General features: G+C 44.1%; 1 protein-coding gene across 1 annotated transcript; it reads left to right on the forward strand.

Annotated features, from left to right (window-relative positions):
• Positions 1-965: 965 nt before the first annotated feature.
• glis2b (GLIS family zinc finger 2b) lies at positions 966-27596 on the forward strand. Its single transcript, XM_089019320.1, has 7 exons — positions 966-1534; positions 17714-17899; positions 17982-18115; positions 20164-20319; positions 20388-20521; positions 22558-22676; positions 22755-27596. Exons 2-7 carry the CDS (start codon positions 17722-17724, stop codon positions 23468-23470), a joined length of 1437 nt encoding a protein of 478 aa, XP_088875446.1. The 5' UTR covers positions 966-1534; positions 17714-17721; the 3' UTR covers positions 23471-27596.
• The last annotated feature ends 261 nt before the right edge of the window (positions 27597-27857 follow it).

The raw sequence follows: 27857 nt of genomic DNA on the forward strand, positions 1-27857 counted from the left end.
GTAATTAGTTTTCAAATTTTAAGTAAAAAACAATTACTGTTACTGTGGTTTACATGAGATTATGTGAAATTTCGGTTCGGACTTTAGCATCATCATACCTGTCAACCTTGGCTAATGGCTGCCGATATAAGTGATTACAATTCCCGTATGAAAATTGTAGTATGGCGTACATTATTTGAAATGATTTAAAAAAGCTAACATAATAATAATAATAATAATAATAATAATAATAATAATAATAATAATAATAATAATAATCATTTATAAGCTCCTTTCAAAAGATTTAAGGACACTTGACAGTCACAGGATATTTTTTCTGTGGGTGAGCAGCGGCAGCCACACGCGCAGCGTTCACTCAACCCGAAGGTAACATAAAGGAAAAAAAAATAAAAAAATATGCACACAGCAAACAGCATGTTAGTCAGTATCAGGTGCTTAAAAAATAACATTGGACACCGTCCTGGACACATGCAAAAATGCAGACAGTTTACCGTGCATGCACACATTATGCTTTTATCAATCCGACTGTATGTAGCAATAAAAAAATATATATGATTGAGGATTGCTTTTGCTGGTTTGCTGTGACAATAGTAGCGCCGATCGCAGCATTGTTGTTGGCTACCAGCAGTTGAGAGTACCTGGATTAAAGCCAAAATGGTCTTTGTAAGATCTGTTCCAATTTTTTTCGGGGATAAAAGTTGTAGTACGCCATACATTATTTGTAATTGTAAAAAAACATAAAATACAGGGAAAACATAAGTTGACAGGTATGCATTACACAAGTTTCTTTTGTTTTCACGGGCCGAATAAAATGATGTGCCGGACCAGATTTGCCCGTGGGCCTAGACGTTGACACCAGTGCTACAAAGTCTCGAATAACTGATTTAAAGGCGGTCGTCGAGTAAAACAATTCCGTTCCGCTCCGTTCCAAGAGTGCGCAGACACTTACACACGTCGAGAGTGGGAGGCGGAGCCGTCAGCCAGCCGAGAGCTGGCAGAAGCTTTTTTGGACTCTGCTGGGCTGCTCCTCCTGACGGGGTTTGGCTGCTGGCGGGGCAAGACGGCCAGACGGCGGCGGGGCGGGGGGAAGACGAGCCGCCGCACTCGGATACCATTCCTTGCTGCGAATACGACGAACAAGCAACGTCACAATTTCGACTATCGGCAGCCAGGCTGCGTGTCCGTGTGTCTCCTTGACCAACGTTGCCATTGAGCGATGTGCTTCGACGACCATAAGGAGACCTTTCGGGCTCGCCTTGGGGACTGTTGACAATGGCGAGCGCGAGCAACTAAACGGAAGGCTGTCAGTCAACTTGGACCGCTCTTGTCGTCATTCTCGCTCGATGCGCTTTGGAGTAACAAAACGACAGCATGTTGCGGGAAAGGACTGCCTCTCCGGACACCCAACATTCATGACACTCGGCTGCATATTTGCCTTTTATTAAAAGAGGACGACATTGACGAAGAGTCGCCCGGTTCGGCTCTGAGCAGCAAGCGGGACTTTGCTTTGGTCGAGTTTGGAGGCGCTTTGAAGGTATGAAGCCCGAGCGAGTTGCTTCCCTGCCCAACTCCCTGCGTGTCGTGTCGGGTGTTGGTTGTCATTGTCATCGTGTCAGTGCGTCCACGTTGCAACAGGCGGAAGAATCCGCCAGCGAGGGGTTCAAATGGGGCCACTGACCTATTTCCCGAGATTCTCTGTTGGGGCGCCCGCGAGCTCGGTCGACTTATCTTGCAGAGACCCCCCGACCCCCCTTTACCGGTTCCTGCTTGCAGGAAAAAAACTGCGGTCAATATGATAAAACATATTTAGGGCACAGGTGCCAAACCCAAGGTCCTCGGGATCATATCAGCTCCATCATACAACATTTTGTGGCCCACCAAAGCAAATCAAGCACAACTCAAAAATATATAATTTGTTGCTCATTTCATTTTGCCAGAAAATCTGGAGCAAAACTGCAATTTTGTCAAAATTTCAGAAGGGTGGCCACAAAGTTACCCTTTCTTGAATCAACTTCAATAAAATTAAGTGTGTACTCATTGACATGGAGTAGCAATGAACTATTATTTAAAACTGGCATACATTGCTTTTTTGATTGTTGCTTTGCTGATGACCATTTTGTGTTTGGGAGCCTTTTACTGAGCGAGTTGCTTGTTCTGTAGCCACAAAGGGACATAAGTCTTCTTGTGCCGGTCCCAAGCCCGGATAAATACAGAGGGTTGTGTCAGGAAGGGCATCCGACGTAAAAGCTAGGCCAAAACAAACATGCGTATCATACCTCTGAAGATGGGGGTTACTGATTCGCTGTGGCGACCCGTTGAAGGGAAAACCCGAAAGGAAAAAAAGAAGATACATTGTCCTCAAATAACACTTTTTCAAATAACATGTAAATACTCAAGTTTTAACAACCTACTGTGTGATTTTTTGGAGAACAGTTTTGCCACTTCGAAGTGCTCTTTAATACAAGACATTCACGTTATGTGGTGTCTCCTACTATCTCAACACCAGGGGGCACTACAAAAACTAAACACCAGTCACGTGATGTCAATGTGTTGAGAACAAAGAAGCACGAGATACAAGAATGAGTTTCGCACCCTTTATCAATAAACAAATAAAATAAATACATAGATAAATAAAAACAAATGGACATACAGATAGATAGATATACGTTTCATTTATAAAGGCTTTCAAAATGTATAGGCAAAATTTCAGTGTCTTGTCGCATCATCATTGCTTGGGAACAGACAACGCGATTGATGACAGGAACCGATTTTGAAATGTATTAAGGGGGGGGGGGCTTGATTCCATCCATTTTTTTTCATTAGCGCTTGTCGTCATTTCAATCACGGATGAGCTGGAACATATCCCAGCTAACTTTAGATAAACGGTGTGCTCAATAGCAGGTTATCAAGCATGGTGGTGTTACAGTATTCCAACAGAAGTAAAACGGGACACAAGTGGGGCCCACATCGTAAAAGCCACATTTTCCTCTAATTAAGCGATCCGTCCCCAAGGCTCGTTGCACTCCCATCAGAATATGCTTTGGGATACACCACCCCTCCCCACTGTTGCCTCCCATGGGCCTTTTGTGCCACACTGAGGATGGCAGCGGAAAGAGCTGGACACTGCCAAGGCGGGTCTAACGAGCCTTGTGCTGCAAAGGGACCATCAAAAAGCGGTCGGATGTCGCAGAGGTGAAGGCACATTTGGGGGGCTTCATTTGCGATTGTTGTAAATGTCATAATATTTTGGCTTAACAATATACTGTACACTGTACAGTCAAACCTCGGTTTTTGACCATAATCCATTCCAGAAAGCTGCTCGAAAACCGATTTGGTTGAAAACCGAACATTTGCCATTATAATCAATGTTTGCTTTTTGAAAATATTTATTTATTTATTTATTGTTATTGGAATGGAATGACTCATGTGGATAATGCGTCGGTCACAATGAGACGTGACACGAGCAAGTGACGTATAAGGAAGTGGAGCGTAGTCCAGTAATGCATTCAGGTGCGCTCAGTTTGGCAGAGAACCCATTTTCAGTTGTAAACAGAGGCACAAAAAAAAGTGACATTTTTGGTAGAAAACCGAACTTCGACTGTACTGTTTTTCTTCGCGTGCCACATCACATCATATTCCAAGAACTGTCTGACCACACTTTGTATCACTTAAGCAGGTGATTGATTTTGCAAAGTCACAGTTTTTTTCTGCCGCTGAAATCCAATCAGCTTGGTTCCCAACTGCCCTACCCTGTTTTATTGCGATCTCGCCACCATGCCACATTAGTGTGCCATCATAGCCTTGGCAGCTTTATGGTGGAAAAGGTGGATTCTAATTGCATATTCCTGCGTCAGAGAGCGACCGCGAGCTATGCGTTCGCGGCATGTTGGCATCTCGCAGAGTGCTCTTTCGCGCCACGGGGCATTCTAATAAAAACGAAAGCCCCATGTGATGTAACTAACAGAGTTGTTTTCTCTTCGTGCTTCTACTTCTACAGCAAGTATGTCGGGAGGGGGAAACAACACGGCTTTTAGGGAAATGCCCAAAACCAGTCAGTGCTACAAAAACTGCTTGAGTGGAGCCTTGTGCTGCAATGGAATTAATATCACAGCGGGGTTCCAAGGTAGCAGCAGCAGAGGATTATGGTCCAGTTGAAAGTCAAACCAGCAGCAGGGGAGGCCGGATTACAGCGATCAGTGAATGAGGCTGGCTGCAATAAGAACATGAGTCCACTCGAATTTCGGACCAAATGACACACAAAAAAAAAAAAAATCCAAAAACCAAAATGCTCCATTTTGTTACAAAGACACCTACTACAGCCAAACCTGGATTTTCGACCATAATCCGTTCCAGAAACCACTTTGAAAAGCGATTTGTTCGAAAACCGAAACATTTCCCATTAGAATCAATGTAATGTCAATCTCATCTTTTTTTTTAAATCGTGATTGAAAAATACAAACACGTCGACTCACGCTAAATGAGAGTAACGTCCGATTTGCGGAAATCTCAACCAGACACGGCTACTTTTTTAAAAGTTTTGATTTAACAGTATAAACACATCGATTTACAATGGAACACTAAATGAGGAAGTGACGTGTAAGGAAGCGAAGGGGATTGGATTGGATTGGATTAGCCTTTATTAGTCTCACAGTGGAGAAATCTACTTTTCACAGCAGCAAAGTAATAAAAGGAAGAGCAAAGGAAAGAAAGACATAGAAATACAAAATACAGAAGCTGCTGGAAAGACAGCCACTCTTGTGGCGCCATCTTAAAGTCAAAAGAACAAAAAAACTAAATAACAAATAAGATGACAACACAAAGACACAGACGGTCATTCAATGTTAAACAATTACTGCACCTTCTTTGTTGTATGAAGCAGTTCAAGATGAAAGAGGAGAGGATCAACGCATCGTTTTCACCAGTGGATCAGGGATGTAATGGTGGAATGTGCATGTCTCTTCTTTTCCTTTCGGCTTTTCCCTTCAAGGGGTCGCCATAGCGAATCAGAGTCCTCCATCTTCAGAGGTTTGATCCGCATGTTTGTTTTGGCCAAGCGTTGACGTTGGATGCCCTTCCTGACACAACCCTCGGTAGTTATCCAAGTTTGGGACCGGCACAAGAAGACACTGGCTTGTGTTCCCCTGTGGCTACCGAACAGGCAACTCCATGAACTTAATAAAGATGTCGATGCTCAGAAAAAGTTTCAGTACCTAAAAAAGGAAACAAACTCAGTTAATCATCATCATAAATAACAAATATGTAAGGCCCATGATTACAAACAACCCTTGAAGGTGCAACGGGCGGGGTCTTCGCCAAATTGTTTTAAAGTATATGCGCAAAACTGAGAACAACACGATGCTCGTTACCCGTGTTGCCCCTTTAGTATTTTCCCTGTCGCGGAAGAACAAAACAGCGTTCAATTACCACTCACTGTAGGACATTTAAAACACAAAATATAAAATGACAACAGGCCACGCGGTGCCCGGTGGGCCAGTGGCTAGCGCGTCGACCTCACAGCGGAGGTACTGAGTTGAAGTGAAAACAGTGCTTTCTTCGTATCCTTTCACCAACGCTTTATCTATTTGAAACTTCCAACACCAGAACAGCCAACCAAACGCTGCTGGCTATGTCCACATTTTCTAAACTCAATGAACAATGCAACAAGCGTGACGCAAATGCAACAACCGAACATAAATTTCCTGCCATCTTGAAGTCAAAAGAACAAAAAAACAGAAGCTGCTGGAAAGACAGCCACTCTTGTGGTGCCATCTTAAAGTCAAAAGAACAAAAAAACTAAATAACAAATACGATCACAACACAAAGACACAGGCGAAGTAGTTCTAGATGAAAGAGAAGATCAAAGCGTCATATTCACCAGTGGATCAGGGATGTAATGTTGGAATGTGCATGTCTGCGACATGATAAACGTTCAAAGCAAACACGAAGCTGTAGCATCCATTGACAAAAAGAGATTGTCTCAAATCTCCTGTCCCACATAAATCTGCTTCAATTCCAAGCCGCAACAGTTCCACATACTCATCTACAGTCATCGCTGGCTCCTCAAGCCTTTCTTCTAATCACGGGCTCCTCAAGCCATGCATCCATCCAGCCGCAGACCGTCCAACAGCACAGACTTTTCTGCTGAACAAAGCGGTGCTGTGAAAATGCTGCCCATTACGGGCGCAAATAAGCACAATCGCCCCACAGCTGTCCAGCGATGACAGTGAAATGCCAATGACATTCCTCCCAAATCAAAAACAGTGCTGGCACATTCGTGCTGCCGAAGCGCAACCGCTCGGCACAGTCTTGAGTCTAAGGTTTCTAACACTGTATTGAACGTTTATGTAGTCCTAAAACTCATCACTCGGTTGTACAAACTCAGATATGCCACTTACAGTATGTAATGTACGATGGTATAAATCCAAGGATCAAACCAGTGACTGTAACCTCACGCAACTTTCCACCATGAGAAGAAAACAGCCCCTGCTACACATGCATGAAATTAGCGTCGGCACGTCTCCAGAAAAACAAAAAGCCAAACCGCTCTCTCTCATTCTCTCTCTCACTCTCACTTCCTTTGAGTGTGAATGCATATGATCAAGTATGTATTATATAATGAAGTGTCGTCTATGAGGCTGGGGGCTGGTGGGTGGAACCGTTAATGGAAAGTACGAGGGGAAGGAGTGTCACAGATTGAGTGAAAAGCAAGGAGGGGATGGTGGGATGGGGGACTTCATCTGGAGGAGAGTTAACAGGACTGGATCTGCCCAGACAGCGAGCCAGGACCAAGCCCAGACTTGAGAGCTTTTTTTTTTGTTGAGTCAATGCAATTTCTCTCTCTTGCGTTCAAACAAACGAACCAAAAGCAGCAAGATGAATCTGTCCTTCACAATCATGCGGAACTCCAAATAAGCACACTCACCGTCACGGTGGAGGACACAACAGAAGGCAAGGTGATGGCCACATGAGTAAATAACACAAAGCAGCTGTGTGCCTCTGCTGGACTTTGTTTCAGAAAAGGCCCCTTTTCCTCCGCCATTATCAACATCAGTACAGTATGTTGTTGGGTTGACAGTGGAAAGTAGCCCAGGATTTTTGATGCTTTACATTTTTGTTTTTCATTGTGCCCTGCACGAGACACCAGAATAAGAATAAGAAAACTGTTTTTTGTCTCTTAATGGAGAAAATGTAATTAATTTTTCTATGTATTTATTTTAACACATTCACCGCCATTTACAAATTTATTCGGGAATTGAAAATGTGACGTAGAGTGCCATTCCCCAATTTGTTCGGGTTTTCTTTTTTCATACATGGGTGCAGATAAAATTCTGTCCATTGCCTCTGGCTATGTTTTTTCTTTTGCACAAGGGGGCAGAATTTCCTTTTTCTCCATGTTAGTGCTTTGTTCCAGCTTCAGCTGTTTTTAAAGCGCTGTATAAACCAATATGTATGAATGGCATTGTATTTTGAACAGTCAGCCGCATTTCAAGCTCATATGACGCCAGACCCATATTATTTTGAATTAACTCTTTTTTTCCTGAAGAAAGAAAACAGTCTAAGGTTTCTAACACTCTCTTGACGGTTTCCATCCATTCATCCATTTTCCGTACCGCTTATTCCTCATTCGGGTCGCGGGGGGTGCTAGAGCCTATCTCAGCTGTCTTCGGGCACGAGGCAGGGGACACCCTGAATTGGTTGCCAGCCAATCGCAGGGCACACAAAGACGTACAACAGTCACTCTCACACCTCGGGACAATTTGGAGTGATCAATCTGCTTTCCATGCATGTTTTTGGAGTGTGGGAGAAAACCGGAGGAAGAAAACCCACGCGGGCCCGAGGAGAACATGCAAACTCCACACAGGGAGGCCGGACCTGGACGCGAACCGGCAACCTCTGCACTGTGAAGCCGGTGGGCGAACCACTTGACTACCAGGCCGCCCCTCTTGAAGGTTTATGTAGTCCTAAAACTCTGGAATTCAAGTGACAATGACTGTCACATCCTCGTCGACGCCAGGAGCGTGTCCCTCCCCTCCTGTCTTTTCCTCCTCTGCTCCTGAAGCGTGCCCCTCCCCTCCCTGCTGTCCGGACTCACACACCTGTTCCCCATTTCCTTAATTGTGCCTTCTGGCTATAAAAGCCACCCTTACCGTTCGGTTAGTGCTGGTGTATTCTTGGAAGTTCCCCGTCACCCAGCCGCACGCAGGTCTGTTGCGTTGTTCTCCTCCTTTGCCTGATTTTCTGTTTTGCCTCATGTATCTCAGTAGAGACTTTTATTGAAACACTGTCTCCACAGAGTATTTCGGATCCAACCCTTACTACCTCCCTTTTGGACGTGACAATGACAAAAACCCTGGCACTGGAGTGGACACATTTTTGTACGTCTGTCAGTGAATGAGTTAATTTATTTCAATTTTGTCTTTGGAGTGTCCGTTGCTGCGTCTGTCTCACAAGATTATCCTGAGTGATTATCCTTGTGATGTGAGGTGTTGTGTGAGCGTTTGTGTCGCTAACAAGTCGACAATCAAAATAAAACTTACACGGAGACGATTCACCAGATTAGCCGGTGAGCCTCACGTCTTCTATGTCTTTGTTTTCCAACAACTCATCGGACTTTATCCTTTTCTTAAATAACATGATTGACATTTCAATCAAAAACACAATTGTCAGATTCAAATTGGATTTTGATAAACGTTTTTTCGGCAGGACGAATATGCATGCACCGTTTTTGATTTGGGAAGAATGTCATTGGCATTTCACTGTCATTGCTGGACAGCTGTGGGGCGATTGTGCTTATTTGCGCCCGTAATGGCCAGCATTTTCACAGCCCCGCTTTATTCAGCGGGAAGCTCAGTGCTGTTAGACAGTCTGCGGCTGGATGGATGCATGGCTTGATGAGCCCGCGATGAGAAGGAGCATCGGTGCAGAGTGCCGATGCGTATGTGGAACTGTCGCGGCTTGGAATTGAAGCGGATTTACGTGGGGCAGGAGATGTGAGACTGTCTATTTTTGTCAATGGATGATACAGCTTCCTGTTTGCTTTCAACATTTAGCTTGTCGCAGATGTGCACATTTTACCATGATGTCCCTGATCCATTGGTGAAAAGGACACCTTGATCCTCTCCTCTTTCATCAAGAACTGCTTCATGCAACAAAGAGTGTGCAGAAAGTAATTAAGATTGAATGACTGTCTGTGTCTTTGTGTTGTCGTATTGTTTTTTGTTGTTGTTTTGACTTCAGGATGGCGCCGTGAGAGTGGCTGCCTTAACAGCAGGTCTTGTATTTATGTTTTTTTACTTCTTCCTTTCCTTTCCTCTTACTTTCTTCACTTTGCTGCTGTGAAATGTAAATTTATCCACTGCAAGACTATTAAAGACTCATCCAATCCAATCCAAATCAGTGTTTTTGGTACACTGAAGGTTGTTAAAACTTTACAACTAACAATCACAAAAAATTGCTAAATAGGCCCGCCTAAAGTTATCTGTCATTTGCAACCTTGCATCCCCCATGAACTGGCACACAGGTGTCAGCCCCCCACCGCAGGAGGACGTTACGACATTGAACTCAGGGAGACAGAGAAGCAATAAAGGCAACCTACACCCACGGCCACCCGCCGCCTCCCGGAGGCCGTGTTACATAAATCTGCGGCTGAGATCGTATTACCTCAGCGTTAAGAGCAAAAGGGAACGCAGAAAGCCACCCCAGCTGACTTGCGAGCAAACCAAAGGAGGCAGGAAATGACTGCAAAGATGTGAGCACCCCTCCCAATGCTGCTTGGGGCGCCGCTAACGCCGTGGCTTGGAAATGATTCCCAGCGAGAGATGAGGCCAGCGCGTTGTCTACAGGTGTGTGTTTTGAGAACAGGACCGGGTGACAGACGTGTCATAGAGCACCACACTCATTCGGAGGTCAAACGCTTGCGCAATATTACGACTTTTTCTTCACTTTCCTCACTTGAGTCTTAGCTATTAACTCTTTCATGCAGTCTGGAACAAGATATCCATTGTAGTAACCATTAATCTGCCCTCAGTTTGAGAGAAAAGGGGAAAAAACTTTTTTTTTCTGGCTTTATTCCCAATTCGAATGGTGTCGATGGAACGGCTCATTGGTGCAATTTTGGCTTTAAGCTGTTTATCATAGACCAAGGGGGTCCAAAGGTTTTGCAAAGGGGGCCAGATTTGGTGTGTTAAAAATGTAGGAGGATGTTCTTCACGCCGGATGTTCTTCACGTATGACAGCAATTAACTCATTCACTGTCAGACTATGTGCATAACGGTCCATTCCAGTGCCAGGGTTTTTGTCATTTTCCTTCAAATTTCAGAACCCAGAGAATATTGAGTTTTAGGACTACATAAACATTCACTTCAGCGTAAGAGAACTGAGACTCTCTTCTTTCATCAGAAAAAAAGTTAATTCCTAAATTATATGGGTCTGGTGTTATATGAGCGGTGGCTGTCCAAAATACAATGCAATACATACATATTTGTTTATATAGCGCTGAAGCTGGATCAAAGCGCTAACATGGACAAATGCTGTACCCTCATGGAAAGGAAAACACATTGCCAGAGGTCTTCTTGGCATCCCCACAAGAAAAACCAAAACCCGAACAAATTCGGCACGACACATTTTTTCTATTACCGAAAAAAAAAAAAAAATCACAATTTTAGAACATTGGGGGGCTCATTGAGTCATTTACTGTACTTGTGTACTAATTTGTTGTTCCTAATTGAGCCTGTAGATGGCAGGACTTAGCACAAGCAGGTAACAGCACTCCTCCCCAATGTATTCATTCTACATGCGGGCCAGACGTTATTGATTTTATGATGGGGGCTGCGGGCCGGATCAAAATTGTTGTAGTCACACCGTGGTTTCTCATTTGAGGCTTTCCACGCTTCTATTGTGACATACTGAACGAAAATGTCATTTAGTAGTTGTAGCACACAAAAAAAGCTCCAGAAAACCAAAATAAGTCCATTTTGCTCCAAGTACAGCGGATCATCACTTCCTTGCAAAAGCCTGCGAAATCCCCAAAAATGTGAGAGCAAATTCTGGAGAGGCAGCCAAGAAAGCTCACTTCCGAAGCTCAGACCTCATCCAGCAACCACAACAAACCAGATGCAGCTGGTGAGCGAGGATAAGAACCAGCGGCCTTGTTGATCTTGGGCAGCCTTTGGGAAAATGTACAATAGGGGTAGCAAACAAATAAACCAACAAACAAACAAAAACAACACCCCGGTGTGCAAACAAAACACGTGAATCTGTAAAAAGTGAGCTGTTAACTTTTATCGCCCTTCCTGCCATCCCAGCAGTTCCAGACCGCTTGATATGCTTTTGGCCTGGCTTCTATCGCTCGCCGCCACCTCCTCCCGTTTCTTTCCCCAAGCGAGAACGATGCGGCGACGCCTCTGCTAGACTCGCCGCGCCGCTTCCGGACGCTGCGATTACATGCGGGAGTTTGAGGATTGCATCACCGCCTGCGCAGAAGCCACAGGAATGGGTGGAAAACGGGGGCCGCATGGACTCCACAGAGGTGCAACGAAGGGGGCTCTCTTTTGCAGTTTGCAGTTTTTAAGCTACTGCCAAGATTTTAGACTAGGGGTGTCAAAGTCATTTTTTTGTGGCGGGCCACATTGTCATTACGGTTTCTTCTCAGGAGCCATTATGAATTTGCGGGAAAAAAAACTTTAATCCCCTCCACATATTACATATAGACAACATAACAAATGAATGAATAACTAGTTTTAAAATCTGAAGTCAAGAATAATTACTGTAATTGTGGTTTACATAAACAAATTTAACTTTTGGTTTGAACTTTAGCAAGCATCTTGGCACGTGACATGCTTGTTTTGCTTTCACGGGCTGAATAAAATGATGTGGCAGGCCAGATTTGGCCCCCGGGCCTTGACTTTGACACCAGTTTTGTAAGGCCTTTGAAAGAGTTTGGAAAGAGGACATCACCACAGTTAACTTTTGGATTGGATTTACCTTTATTAGTCTCGCAGTGGAGAAATGTATTTTTTGAAAGCCTTTTTGGCATGCAAAAATTCGGACTGACAGCGACAATATTAGCAATGAGGTCCAATCCAAAGAGGCCCACTTGAGTCGACAATAAATAACAAAGCAAAATCTGGGACACAGCTCGCCGATGACATTTGATGACTCTGTACGAATGCCAACATTCCACCAACCGACAGATAGTCACGCTCATTTCGCTGCCCGTCGTTGACAACAAACGGCAATGGTGACCCATCTCCTCCTACATCTTGATTCCAGAACCGGCCAGCTTCCCTCCTGGCACCATGCCCCTCTTGCTCCCCCACCATAGCTCCCCTCCCTCTCTGGAATTCCTCAGTCTCCAAAGGCCCTGGCGGGAGGCCATCGTAGCTTCCTGTTACTTGGGCGTGCCCTCTCTCTCTTTTTTTTATTTTGTCTTTCCACTTCCTTTCTTTTTGCATACTTTAATTTGTTAGTAGCAGTTTTTATTTTCTATTTGTATCGCAAGAAGCCGAAATGTCGCTCGACCTTCTTCTTTTCCTTTCGGCTTTTCCCTTTAGGGGTCGCCACAGCGAATCAGTGTCCTCGACCAATACCCCCATAACAACTGGATGGTCCATAATATCCCGTTTATTCTCTGAACACTGTAATTCCAAATCCAAAATCACCCCCTCCCTTACTTTCTGCTCTGAGTTGGTTTTCCAAACTTTTAGTGGGAATTGCCAGTGCATCTGCACGTAATATAACAGAGAAGCCATAGAGACTAAGGGAAGCATGCAGAAGAAAGAGGGAATAAAGGAAACAATGAGAAAGCTATGAAAGAGAAGAGAGAGATAGAGAGAGAGCAGAAGTCGAAACTGAGGTGTCCTGTCTAAAAAGCTCTCAGCTGTGTGCGCTACTCATTCGATTCGTCAGGTGGGTGGAGGATGTCGGGCAGGCCGCGACTCCCATGCCACTGTGGAATGTTTATTTATTTATCAATCTATGTATCCATTTATTTATTTGTGTATCTATCCAGCCACCTATTTATTTATTCACGAACTGATGCATCTGGGAAATGCAAGGGGGCCAATTGGCCAAATTCTAAAATTGATGGGCCAGATTTAACAAGATCGCCGAAGTATACAAAACCAATTGAAATAAACCAAAATACATTCATTGGAGCATGATATTTCTAAATTGCAAATGAAAAACCATTATTTCAGTAAAATCTATTTTTCTAATATATCATCAAACAATTTTAATTCAAGTCAAAGAATAAAGAAACATTCTCAATTTTCTTTAACACAATCCTGTGCTATTTTGATATTCTACAGTCTTACTGAGAAGACAAAGAGAAGAGAAGTGTCTACTTAAACCATTTATTTGCTTTGAAGATTTCCAATATGCTGCAACAGCTCTGATATCATTCCCATTCGCCATCTAATTTGAATCATGAACAGCAGTTTGCTGCAACGAATTGTCACTATGCGCCGCAGACTTATTCGATGGTTTCTTAAAAAGCGAGAATATGTTTGTTTGCTGACTCTTTTTAATGTCTTAATTTTATTCCTATTCTCACACTCCATATTGCAACCATCCACCATGTTGGATGAAAACACTGCAATGCACCATGGGTAAATGAATATTCGATTACCCCTTTCGGGAGTTTCCGGCGATCATGAAAAAGCCAGAGATATCCTCTATGACAGGGGTGTCAAAGTCATTTTTTGCCGCGGGCCACATTGTAGTTATGGTTTCCGCTCGAGGGCCGTTATGAATTTGTCAAACCAAATAGAATGTTTAATTCCCTTCAAATATTACATATAGAGCACACAGCAAATTAATGAATAACTCGTTTTCAAATCTGAAGTCAAGAATAATGACTTTTATTGTGGTTGACATCCAAAAATATGAAATTTTGGCTCAGATTTTAGCAATCATCATGGAATTCAACAAGTTTGATTTGCTTTTGCGGGCCGAAAAAAATGATGTGACGGGCCGGATTTGGCCCGCGGGCCTTGACTTTGACACCTGTGCTCGATGACAACTTTGGAACGCACCGAAACAAATGCAAGGTGATTAGGGCTCGATAGCAGTAAGGCAAGATGGCAGACGAAACCTCTGAAGGAAAACGAACAGCTTTCAATTGCTGTGAACTAATTTTGTTTCTTTCGATATATTAACAGAAGTATGTCATATATGTGGTACAGATCGTGGAGCAATATGCACTAATCGTAATAGACTTACACTGGTGCTGGTACAGTGGAGTCACAAAGTTGCGCCGGTGGCTGTCAAAATGCGTAAATGCCATAAGGGTGCCACCCAGATGCATCCCCGTTTACGTATGTATTCATTTATCCATGTATTTATTTGTTTAACAATTTATTTATGTATAACTCTATCCACCCACCTATTTATGTATTTATTTATTTACTTATTTATCTATTGAGGATGCTAACGGTTTCTTTGTACGTCAGATCATAAACATGATCCTGTTGCGTGCAGATCTCATGGAGTTCAAGATCAGTGGTTAGGATCAGGGTCAACAAGTGATCCACGGCAGCTTATAGCCTCGCAGAAGCACCAAGGTCCACAAACTCCCCCACGAGCGACCTTGTGCTACTTTAATCGCCCGCCTCTCTCTTTTCTCTCTCTGACGCCTTTGTGAGAACTTGCAGGATTTCAGATGGAATCACGCATTTGAATAGACCATGTAAATTTCTCCACTGTGAGACTAATAAAGGCATATCCAATCCAATCCATCCAATCCATACGCCATATGGGTGTCAAACTCATTTTTGCCACAGGTCACGTTTTAGGGAGCGTTTCCCTTGGAGCGCCGTTATGACTCACAAATCATTTAAGGAAGTCAAAAGTAACTATTGATTCAACTCTTGTTGAAGTTGCGATCATGAGGGGATTTGATCACAAGCTTCTTAGAACATCAGTCTTACTTATTACACTTTAGAAAGTGTCATGGTACTTGACATGTTTGATTTGATTCCATGGGCTGAATAAAATGATGTGGCGCGCCAGATTTCGCCCCGGGGCCTTGAGTTTGACACATTATCTATGGGCTAATTTGTTTCAAAATATGTGTTTTATTTAATTTTACTTGAAGCTCTTGTAACAAGGCTGCTGTGACTCCTGGAAAAGTTGTTGTGTGTGGCCCAAATTCTCAGAAGTGCATATTGTTTGAACGAGCTGGAATGTGGCTGTCCCAACTTTGCAATTCCTGAAAGGAGCGCTTTTTACCAAGTCCCAAAGTCATTTGGGGCGTTGGTTAATGCCGGGTGACGCAGGATCAATTGGGCACATGCAAAGGTTGCCTTCCACCCATTTCATGCACTGATGGCATCCTGTCTTCGTCCCCCGCCCCCTCAACCTCCCCTGGGCCTGCCCGTTGGCCATCGCCCTTGTCCTCTCTGGCTGCTCCACGCTGTGTTTACTCTGCCCCACAGCGCCAGGGCCCCGTCGAGGGGACAATGCCGCCTTTCAGAGAAACTCTCGACCCCACGCTCGAGCGCGGAAGTCCGCTTGCGAGGGAGGGCGGTGGATGAGGCGTGGGGGATCGAGGGGTGGGGGGGTACGGCCGACACCCCTTCCCTAAACTTCACAGCCATCCGCCAACTAGACATGTGTGTACATACACGTGAGCAAGTGGTGCGCCTTCCTCGCTCTTTTCTGCTTGCCCCCCCCCATACCCTCATCTATTTGTCAAAAGCCTCCCCTGGTCTGGCAAATGCGGTACAAACACTGAGTCACTTGTCAACCAGTGCAACATCTTCAGAATGTCCGGCGGAGGTGGCTGAGTCACAGCTTCCTTTAAGTTAAAAATATTGACGTTTAAATGCAACTCACGAAACTTGGTGAGTTGAGTGTGCATTTTGCTTTCTTGTTGATTATTTTATGGATACTTGATTCCAAGTAAGCATCTTCCACAAGAGGTGTTGAGACAATGTGGAGATAAAAAGGACGGAAGTGATACAAAGTACGCAGATCCATCCATACATCCACCCAAACCCATCCCGTCCATTCATCCATCCATGCATCCAAACCCATCCATCCACCCAAACTCATCCATCCACCCAAACTCATCCATCCATCCATCCATCCATCCAAACCCATCCATCCATTCAGCCATGCATCCAAACTCATCCACCCAAACTCATCCATCCATGCATCCATCCATCCATCCATCCAATTTATTGTTCAAGTTTTGTTCCATTGTAGAATCATTGGGATCATTTGCAATGCAGATATATGTGTGAATGACAAAAGTAAATTGTACATTTGTTCATGCAACAAAATGTGTAAAAGGAATGCTCATTAAATGTCATCATTTTTCTCATGTTCTTGTCCTTCTTTACACCAAAACTAATGAAAGACACGATATTTTTGGTATTTATAGCATGTATGGTATAGTTTTAATGGTCCGGCCCACTTGACATCTACCGAAGGCCCTATGCGGCCCACGATGTGAAATGAGTTTGACACCCCTGATCTAAACCGTTCCATCCATCCATCCACCCAAACTCATCGAACCATCCACCCAAACCCATCCATCCACCCAAACGCATCCATCCATCCACCCAAATGCATCCATCCATCCACCCAAACCCATCCATCCATCCACTCATCTATCAATCTATTCAGCCATGCATCCAAACCCATCCATCCGCCCAAACTCATCCATCCATCCATCCATCCATCCATCCATCCATCCATCCATCCATCCATCCATCCATCCATCCATCCATCCACCCACCCAAACCCTCACTCTTTTCATCCATCCAAACCCCTCCATCCATTCATCCACTCAAACCCATCCATTCATCCGCCCATCCACCCACACTCATCCATCCATTCGTCCACCCACCCAAACACATCCATCCATCCACCCAAATCCATTCATTCATCCATCCACCCATCGATCTATTCAGCCATGCATCCAAACCCATCCATCCTTCCATCCACCCAAACCCACCCATCCCCATCCATCCATCGTCCTAAACGCATCCACCGAAACCCATCCATCATCCATCCATCCGAATCACTTATCACTAATGTAGTCCATTTCAGATCACCATTGGTTATTTAAAGTGTTCAAATAAGGTCCGTAAGCAGCAATTTGCATTAATGATAACTCTTGTAAGGGAACCCAAGAGTGACATCTCGTTGATGTGGCCTGGCCTCAACCCTCAGACTGGGTCTGGAGGTCAGTGTGTTTAGGGGAAGGAGGAGGGGGAGTTGGTGCAGCTGGACTTAAAAGCCTGCAGGGCAAGCGGAGGCCTGACCGGTGGGGCCGAAGAGGTCTGGGGAGTGAGAAGGGTGCACGGGGCCGGACGGGGGGTGCCTGGCCAAGGGTGGATTGGTTGAGCTTGGCGGTGAGGCTGACCATCTGGATTGGATTGTAGACATTCCTCAGAAAGAGACTGTGAGTAAAGGTCAAGATGGGGGCGAGGGTGGTGTGTTTATTTTTCGTTAGCTTACTCAGCGTTTTGCTTTACAATTGTGGTCAGCTTACCATTGTTGGGGAGAAATATTTCCGCAGTGGACAGTGAAATATCAGATATACGGTATTTAACCTGGCAAATAAGTGTTTCTCATTATCAGTCACAGCCTGACACTGGAATTCCCAATTATTTTACGGCAAAAACATTGGACTATCCTGTACAGGACACCCCACATCCCCACCCCACCTCACATTTGCCCCTGTGTGTCTGCAATGTTTGTGTAGGTGCGGTCATGCTTTCCCTGGACGAACCACTGGACCTGAAACTTCCTCGGCGGACTAATGGACGGGACTGCGGGTCGCGTTCACCCACCGTCTCTCCAACGATCCCCAGAAAAGTTTGCAATTTGCGCATGACGGACGATGGTATCGCGGTCATGGATCTCGCCTCCCCGGCATCACCACATACAGGTGCGTGACGTTGCAAGCAGCGGAACAAAGCTCACACTTGAGAGCTCATCTCATCTGCGGATTTTTTTTGGGGATGTCTTAGCTATGCAGGTGGTCTCCCACGACCGAACCGAAACCCCCACGCCTCCTGCGGTGGATCTGAGCATGTCTCCTTCCTCCCTTCGCCACACGCCGACTTCACCCGAGATGACAAATGGAAGCTACACTCCCGCAGTGGTAAGGACCGATGACCCTACTACCTCTGTCTTCTCTAAAAATAATAAAGGCGACATAACTGCAAATCAAGAAAATCCAGTTTGCGATTGTCAACCCAAGACACTTTGGTGCTTTGCATTCGAGTTACAAACAATACATGCGAACATTTTTGTGGTAACAACACCAATACAGGTTACTTATACAAGCCTCAAACATTTATATAAACCTTAAACGTACTTATATAACCCTTAAACATACATATCATACAAAATATAGCACTGAATCAATTTACAAACAAATTCAATTTATGAACGACCGTTTGGAACGTATCTCGTTCGTAAATTGGGGAGCGTCTGTATTAAGGATGGAGGCCAAAATTTTAATTCACCATACGTGTCAATTTATACGTTTTCCCTGTATTTTATACATTTTTTATCATTTCAAATAATGTATGCTGTACTACAATTTTTATTCTGGGATATCCAGTTCGCCTCAACTGCTGGTCACCAACGACAATGCTGCCGTCGATCGTGTGTATATATACAGTAAAGTCTTGTTATATCGATATCGGATATATCGATAGTCCCGGTTATATCGATACTATTTCTATGCACGCACGGAGAAAATTACATGCAAACAGGGTCGGATATATCGATAGTCTCGGTTATATCGATATTTTTTCGGACTCCCTTGAATATCGATATAACGAGACTTTACTGTATATATATATATATATATATATATATATATATATATATATACATAAAGTCCCGTTATATCGATATTCTCGGCAGTCGGCAAAAATATAGATATAACCGGACTATCGATATATCCGATCCTGCGGCATGTAAATTTTCTCCTTGCGTTCATAGAATAAGTATCGTAATAAGCAGTACAATCGATATAACCGATATCGATATAACGAGACTTTACTGTATATATATATATATATATATATATGCGATAACGTGCACATGCGCGGTAAGATGTCTGCATTTCCGCTTGTGGCAGCGTTTTTTTTTTTTTTTTTTCATTTCAAATGATGTACGCCGTGCTACAACTTTAATACTGAAATTTTTATCATTTATAAGGACAGCTATTAGCCAAGGTTGACAGGTATGATTCACCCTTTCATATACCCTGTAATCTGATAACAAGAAAAGCTGTCCTCTGTCGTAACTGCTGTCCCCAAAAGGGTGAAAGTCGGAACGCACGGCAGTAGCCAATCAGGAACCTGCTTTAAAGCAGTAGCAAATTCAGTATGAAAAATCACAATAGGCCATAAATATAAAACAACGTTTGAACTTCATGCACAACTGAACAAACTCCCAGTAATTTGTTTTGCTAGAAAGAAGTAGGGGATGATTTGCTTGCGTAGTTCGCTTGCCAGAATTGTCGCCTCAAATTGTCCCGCCTCCAAACCAAGTGGCTGGAAATGTAAGCCGAATTAAGAGTTATGGAGAACGGAAACCCCATGGTGGAAGCTCAACCGTATCAGTTGCTTACAACGGCTGGCAAATATTTGCCTACGGTGTCCCAAATAACATCTTCTGTCTGTTCAAATTTCATTCATTGGTGTGAAGCATGTGCGCGTGTATACAGATGTATAATCGGATTAGGGACAAGGTACAGCCACATGCTGACGAACTCAATTGAATTGAGACAAGTTGGCTGGAAGCATTCATCTGCCATGCGTGTCCTAGAAAGATAGCCCCCGTCCCTCGCTGCAAAACAGTCTGCACTTAAGTTGACCCCACATGGAGGCAAGGAGGACGTTGTCTCTCCATATTACATAAACCCTGCTTGCTTGCGCGTGGCAAGGCAAAGACGAGCGGCATAATTTGATGTTTTTTTCCAAAATTCATCATGTAGGCAGAGCTAACATAGCTGAGCGTTAAGTAATCACCTCTCGGATCCATTTTGGATATTGTGTCAAAGACAAGGCTCAGGAGCCAAATCTGGCCCGCCACATCATTTTATTCGGTCTGCGAGTCAAGACTACTCTTTTGTCTTTTACTATCTGGTACAAAAATTGGTCCTGATCTTCTCAATTGCGTTTTCTTCCCGAGACTTCCCAGCTGTCGCACGCCTTTCAGTTTTTTGTGCCAATCGGATCCGGGACGGGACTTCACCTGCCGTCGTCCGTGTTCATTGGCCAGACGAGCGATAAAAGGGCCTCCCCCGACTTCTCGTCAGATGAACAGCTGGCTTGCCGCTGGAAGAAGGTGCGACTCAGAAAGCCCAGATTTTATGGCGCCTTATTGGCAAAACTAAAAGCTCTCCTTTTCTCCAGTGCCACCTGCTCTTTGACTCACTTCAAGACCTAGTGGACCATGTCAACGACTTCCACGTCAAGCCGGAGAAGGAGACGGGATACTGCTGCCATTGGGAGGGCTGCGCGCGCAAAGGGAGAGGGTTCAACGCCAGGTGAGTGCCACATGGGTGTCAAACTCAGCTGCATTGTAGTTATGGTTATCTCTCAGGGGCCATTTTGAATTTAGGGAAACCCTTAGAATGTTTCATCCCCTCCACATATTACATACAGAGCGCACAACAAATTGATTTCAGCCATCATTTGTTACCATGGTCAGAAATCTACCTGGACGCCTTCACAATCAGTTCTGCAGGCTCTAAAGCATAAAAATCAATGTCGATTAAACAGGTTGGTAACCCAACGCGGTTTTGTCAACCCACAATGGCTGAAGGAGGAGTAGAAATGGATTTGGTTGCAGACATACTGTAAAAGTCATATTCAAGATGGACTTTTCAAGAATAGCTATATTTTGTATGGAATGTATGTTTAAAGGACAACTGACGGATCTTGACAAGTTGTGTCCATAATTTGTAAAATCACTTCAAATGACTTCGACTGAGCGTATTTTACAAAGATTCCACGGCAGATAGCTATATTTTACGTTTTAAGACTCGCGCTGAACATTCAGGAAGTCTTGTTTTCGAGTTGATGACGACACCTGACCTGATGTCACGTCTGGAACACCCCTGACAGAGAAAGCGACACACAATGCATTTTGGGTACTTTGTTTGGTCTGATAACGTCGTGTTGATCCGTGTTGATGGCGAAATTAGAAGGAAAACACATAACATGATGGTGAATAATTGTGTGTTGCACCAAGACTACTATTTGATACTAGCTGACACAAATTCCCAGCAGACAAATCAGCCCATTTACAATGTAGCTTGGGCGCCATCTTGTGCATTTTCCGGGACGCTACATTGTGGAGTCCTGACGGCTCAATTGATATGGAAGTACAGTAAAGTCTCGTTACATCGATATTCAAGGGAGTCCGAAAAAATATCGATATAACCGGGACTATCGATATATCCGACCCTGTTTTCATGTAATTTTGTCCGTGCGTGCATAGAAATAGTATCGATATAACCGGGACTATCGATATATCCGATATCGATATAACGAGACTTTACTGTACTTCTTTAATCAATTGCAAACATTTATGCTTTCATCTTCAGAGACTATTTGAATCATATTCATAACTGGATGAGTAACAAGAAAGCATCTTCTCCGAATCTGAAGCCATTGTTTTGATTCAAGACCTTCTGAAACTGGCCACTTCCGGGTTCATTTTTTGCAGATTTTGGACATTTTAAGTCATTTTTATTGGTGTTTTTCATTTGACTAAAAACATCAGCCTGTGTGTTTTGGATTGATTGGATTTGCCTTTATTAGTCTCACAATGGAGAAATTTACATTTCACAGCAGCAAAGTGATGAAAGGAATGAAAGTAGAAAAAAGAAATACATGAGCTGCTGGAAAGGCAGCCACTCTTGCGGCGCCGTCTTGAAGTCAAAAGAACAACAACAAAAACTAAGTAACAAATAATATGACAACACAAAGACAACATGACAAAACAAAGACACAGAGAGTCATTCATTCTTCAGGACTTGCTGTACCCTCTTTGTGATGACATGAAGCAGTTCTAGATGAAAGAGGAGAGGATCAAAGCGTCTTTCCACCAGTGAATCAGGTCTTGTAGGTGGTTGGGTATTTTAGATGCTATAAAACGTTTTTCTGATGTCAGTTAGGAAACAAAAAAAATGGTGTCGGTTGTCCTTTAAAGGTTATAGTCATTATGGTTGGACAGCTCTGAAGCCAACAAAAATAGCAAATATTGCAATTTTATGAGTTTATAATGCATCCACTTGTTCATAGTAAAAATTCTAACAGTTTAATGACAGTTTTTTAAAGTTTCTTCAAGTCAAGTTGCTCTCTGGCCAATGGCGCCCTCTATTGGACATGTAGTAACGTCACACCACACTCACAGCGGATTGATTCAGACGTAGCACTACTGAAGGCCTAGGAGTGACATGCATGACCCGCCACTGGCTTTCGCGGGCGAATAAAATGATGTGGTGGGCTAGATTTGGCCCCCGGGCCTTGACTTTGACACCTGTGAGCTAAAATTCCGTTTGCTCGCCCCCCGCAGGTACAAGATGCTTATCCACATCCGCACGCACACAAACGAGAAGCCTCATCGCTGTCCCACTTGCAACAAGAGCTTCTCGCGCCTGGAGAACCTCAAGATACACAACCGCTCACATACGGGTCAGTGGTGGAAGCAGAGGGAGTCCAATCAAAACCAGTCAAGATCATGATCAAACCATCTAACGTTTTCTCCCGCAGGAGAAAAGCCCTACATCTGTCCGTACGAGGGCTGCAACAAGCGCTACTCCAACTCAAGCGACCGCTTCAAACATACGCGCACGCACTATGTGGACAAGCCCTACTCTTGCAAAATGGTGGGCTGCCTGAAACGCTACACCGACCCGAGTTCTCTCCGCAAGCACATCAAGGCCCACGGCCATTTTGTGGCGCAGGAGCAAGGCTCGCCGGGCGGAGTGGGGTCCTTGATGAAGCAAAGTCAAAGTGTGGGCTTCGCTAGCGGTGGGGCTAATGAGTCAGAGATGTCCTATATGAGTGGGGCTCACATCATCATTCCGGGGGCAGGGGCCGCTCTCCTTCAGGGCCTGGGCGGAGCTCTTCCCATGTCCCCCCTCAGGTCTCGGCCCCTGGACCTCAGCATGTTGAGCTGCCCTGGCTCCCCCCCAGCTCACATAGGAGGGGCTTCCGCCCTATCGCTCAGCGGCCTGGCCAAGTCGCCGCTGCTCTCGACGGCGTTCGCCCCCTCAAGCCTCGGCATGTCCGTGGTGCCCATACGGGGGGCGGGTGCCAAGCGCAGGACTCCGAGCCTGCAGGCCAAGAAGGGTCGAGGGGAGGAGGCCGAGAAGGAGGTGACTGGGGGGTTGCTTAACCTTTCCACAGGAGGGTCTTATGATCCTTTGTCTTGGGTGGTCATCCCCCCCGGCGCTGTGGTGCTCAAGCCAGCTGTGGTCAACTGATACATGCGTCCACATTCCAGAAGAGCTCACGGGGTCAGGATGGGAGGGTAAAGGGTGGTGGTGGCGGGTTGTGGTTAGGGGGGGGGTCGCTCGCACAATAGCTTCAAAGAGTGCGGCATATGTACAACAATATGGAGACCATATTGGATGAAAGTTGCAGAACGCAGGCCTCTTCGCTTGTCACGGGGCTCAAGATGTCTTAAACTAATTTTGTACATTTCTTCATTGCCTGTTTGGTGGTTCTGTGGACGGAGCCCATCAACGTGAAAGTCTTCTTTCTACAAGTCCTTCTATTCTTTCCAGTATTTATATAAGATGAACAACCGTGTGCCTCGAGCCGAGCAAGTGAGATAGACAAAGCCCGCAAAAGAAATACAAGCATGCACTCAACAAAGGGGAGAGGTGCACGCGTTATTTTAACTTTGAAGTATAGAATGTACAGCACAGGTGTCAAAGACAAGGCCTGGGGGCCAAATCTTGCCCGCCACATCATTATATTCGGCCCGCGAAAGCAAATCAAGCATGTCATGTCATGATGCTTTCTAAAGTCCGAACCAAGATTGGCGTATGTAAACCACGATAACAGTCATTACTTTTGACTTCAAATTTGAAAACTAGATATTAACTTGTTGTGCTCTATATGTAGGAAACGATTAAACATTCCAATGGCTTCCCCAAATTCATAAGAGGAAACCCTAACTACAATGTGGCCCCTGGCAAAAAAATGACTTTGACACCCTTTACGTCCAGGCTTCTGTGATTCGTACCATTCCGACGAGCTTGCCAGACCAAAGCAAGTGAACATAAAGCGTGTCAAACGGTTCAGTTACACGCAGCACTTAAAAACGGTTGGCATCACACAATCTTGAAACTGCCATTAACCTCTTAGTGTGACTGGGAGCGAGTTTCGTTCTTTTTGACAATCTTTCCTCTTTACGGGGAGGCAAACTAACACAGACCAACTTGGTCCAGGGAATTTTTTTTGTAGATTACTTTTGCAGACAAATGGTGTTGGAGCACCTGGCATAAAGACCAATAATCACTTCCTCTCAAGAAAAAAAAAACACAGAAGGCACTGCTGTTTGGCTCCCTGCAGTGGCAAGATGAGGTGCACAACATGACACGGGTTGGAATTGGCGCTGTTTCTTGCTCCTGGATTGTCCAGCTGCTTTCCCGTAATGGAATCAACACGGCCAGTTTGTGTATGAAAGGCCCCACTGTGCCGATAAACACTGCTGTCTTGTGTTGACTTAAAGAGTGACCTGGCCGAAAACCAGCTGAGGGAAAAAAAAGACAAAAAAGCACGAGACCGATCCGGTCAGTCGCTGTTTCACCTTTTGGTGGAAGTTTAGTCCTGCGTTCAACCAACTGTGCCAAAACAATAGTGAAGCGGTTCATATTGGCCTGGAGGGGGTCCAAACATTCAGTGCTAAGACCAGCTGGACTGAGAGTGAAGCCACACTAGACCAAACTGCCTCATTTGAGAAAAAAAAGGATTCTGGAAACGAGTGATCATAATTTGGTCAACCAGTCGGCATGCACTTAGCATAGATGCCATTTCTTCAACATTTGATCAAATGTTGATTTTAGTTTTTTTGTTTTTTGAGGGGGGCTACCAAGTGTGTGAAATGGGCAGGAGAGCAAGAACATTCCCTTAAAGGACAACCGACATCTCCGGACAAGTTGTGTCCATAATTTGTAAAATCACGTCAAATGACTTATACTGAGCGTATTTTACAAAGATTCCACGGTATATAGCTATATTTTACCTTTTAAGTCTTGTTTCCGAGTTGATGATGATGCCTGACGTGACGTCACGTCACGTCACGTCAGGAACGACCCTGACCAAGAAAGCGACACAAAATGCATTTTGCGTACTTTGTTTGGTCTGAAAACATCGTGTTGATGGCAAAATTAGAAGGAAAAACACATAACGCGATGGTAAATCATGTAGCACCAACACTACCGATTGCGGTAACACCATAAAAGTGGACACAAATTCTCAGCAGAGAAATCAGCCCATTTGCAACGGAGCTTGTGCGCCATCTTGTGCATTTTCTGGGAGCTACATTGGAGTCTAGATGGCTCGAATTGATACGGAAGGACTTCTTTAATCGATTGCAAACATTTATGTTTTCCTCTTCAGAACTATTTGAATCATATTTATAATTGGATGAGTAACAAGAAACCATCTTCTCCGAATCTGAACTCTCTGAAGCTATTGTTTTGTGTCTGAAGAATCCTGGCGTTATGTCACGAACAAGGGGGCGGGACCTTCTGAAACTCGCCATTTCCGATGTCATTTTGAAGCAGTTTTGGGACTCTAAGTCATTTTTATTGGTGTTTTGCATTTGACTAAAAATATCAGCCTGTGTGTTTTGGGTATTTTAGATGCTATAAAACGTTTTTCTGATGTCAGTTAGTAAATAAAAAAAATGGTGTCGGTTGTCCTTTAGGATGCTTCGATTTCCTCCTCCCTCCATCTGTTCAGTTGGAAGCCTTTCCTTAGCTGGCATCCACCTTGTGAAATTTGTTGTCACCATCTTGCATTTATATTTCATCACTTCTTTTTGGATGAGATTTATTTTGCCCCTCTCTGTGTGAATTTTCTCCTCTGTGGAAAAGCTTCTCCGACTGCCTCAACGTTGAGTGTAGAGGATGTACAAAGGCGATGTGGGTTTTCCCCGTTGAATTCCAGATTAGAGTAAAGTCCGGCCACACGGACCAAAGCAATCGAGCGAGGAAAGGCGAGTCTGAATGGTACTCTCGGTTTTAACATGCCTTGGCGTTTGTACATGCTATTTCCCGATTAGCCGCTGGGAACAAATAAATGGCTGCTTCCAATTAGCCCTCTTCCTTTACTAGGAGGAAAACAATGATCACAATTCCTCGGTTGCGTTGTTCCGATATTGATTATTTAACTCTCCCTACCTACGCTGATGAGCGGAACTTGAACCATTAAAAATCATATCTGGCAAGTGCTTAAACTGAAAAGAAGCCCACGGTATGAGCGATGTCACCAGAAGCCAGTGCTGAGTAGGCTAGACATTTGTGTTGCCATGGCAATAGTGCCCCCCCCCCAACACCCTGCAAATGGCTTTTCTCATCCTCTACTTGACGGCCTCTCCTCGGCAGGTTAATCTGAGGACAGTCGCGGCTTGGTGGCAGAAAATGCGATGACACGACGCGGATCATTGTAGTTTTCAACACTGTTTCCATAGCAAATAAGCTCCATTTGTCGGTTTAACCCTTTACGCTCCGTTTATAACAAAGTTGCACTTTTTTTGTACCCCGTCGTGGGAGCTTCGTAAATCTTCTGTATTGAGCTTCGTTCATGATGTCCTATTTGTAAAATAGCCACAGAATTTTGATACATTCTGCAAATGGTACATACTCCAGATTTGGAACTAATCCCACAATGTGTTGTGGACAGTGCGAGTGGTGATGGTTTTTCACAAGCTGCGCGTCATTTTTTAAAACGGGGTGCCGTTGACTGGAGGGCTACAGTGTTGCACAAAGGGTTATTAGGCAAGACAAAGGCCAGTTGAGGCCTGTCCTAAGTCCTTTTTTGCACATTTGAACTGAGATATCCTGACAGTATTTTAATTTTTTTCAAGTGCCTTTTTTTACAATAGGTAAAATAAAGAAGTTCAACATTATATGCTGTTTGGGAAAAAAAAGAACATTTTATAAAAACATAGATCTATTTTTCCTGGTTTCATGTTCTGTGGTCGAACATGCAATACTTTTTAGTTAAGTCTCCAGTTGCTACAAACATTCTCCTGTTTTAGAGGGATTTTATTACAATATTGGTATAAATGTCAAAAAAAGGTGTTGAATAAAACTGCATTTCATATAAATGTCGTTTTTTGGTGTTGTTTGTTCGACAGACAACAGACACCACAGAGGTATATTCGGTCCACACCCCAAAAAAGTATAAATAGATATACAGATAGACAGACAGATAGATTGTTGAGTGTGCGTGTGTAAATGTGTGTGTGAGGCAAAGACACGATTGGGGGAATTTCATGATTGATGTCACCTGCGAGCTGATCATGTGATACCCGGAAATTGTGAAGCCTTTTTAAGAGCATGCGCAGAATAAAATGTTTGTCAAGCTCCCAGACCAATGATTGACACTGCTGTGCATCATTTTTCTCTTGTATTTTCAATCGCAACGAAAAGTTACCATTTTGGTTACTGTTAAAACTCTAGGACTGCTGCCAGAATAACTAGCACAACATAGATACATGTGGCTAGCTATTTAGCTAGATACAGTGATACATCAGCTTACGGACTTAATTAGTTCACAGAAAGTGTGTGTAAGGCGAAAAGATCGTCTGCCAAACATTTATTTCCCATAAGAAACCATTAAAAATTAGAATAA

The sequence above is a fragment of the Hippocampus bargibanti genome, linkage group LG17 (assembly GCF_051943395.1).
Source record: "Hippocampus bargibanti isolate YZ-2025 linkage group LG17, ASM5194339v1, whole genome shotgun sequence".
Lineage (NCBI taxonomy): Eukaryota > Metazoa > Chordata > Actinopteri > Syngnathiformes > Syngnathidae > Hippocampus > Hippocampus bargibanti.

Coding starts and splice junctions, on each gene's coding strand:
- glis2b (XM_089019320.1), top strand. CDS start 17,722: ATGCTTTCCCTGGACGAACCACTGGACCTGAAACTTCCTCGGCGGACT. Junction 17,900..17,981: donor CCCGGCATCACCACATACAG/GTGCGTGACGTT, acceptor GGGATGTCTTAG/CTATGCAGGTGGTCTCCCAC. Junction 20,320..20,387: donor TGGCTTGCCGCTGGAAGAAG/GTGCGACTCAGA, acceptor CCTTTTCTCCAG/TGCCACCTGCTCTTTGACTC.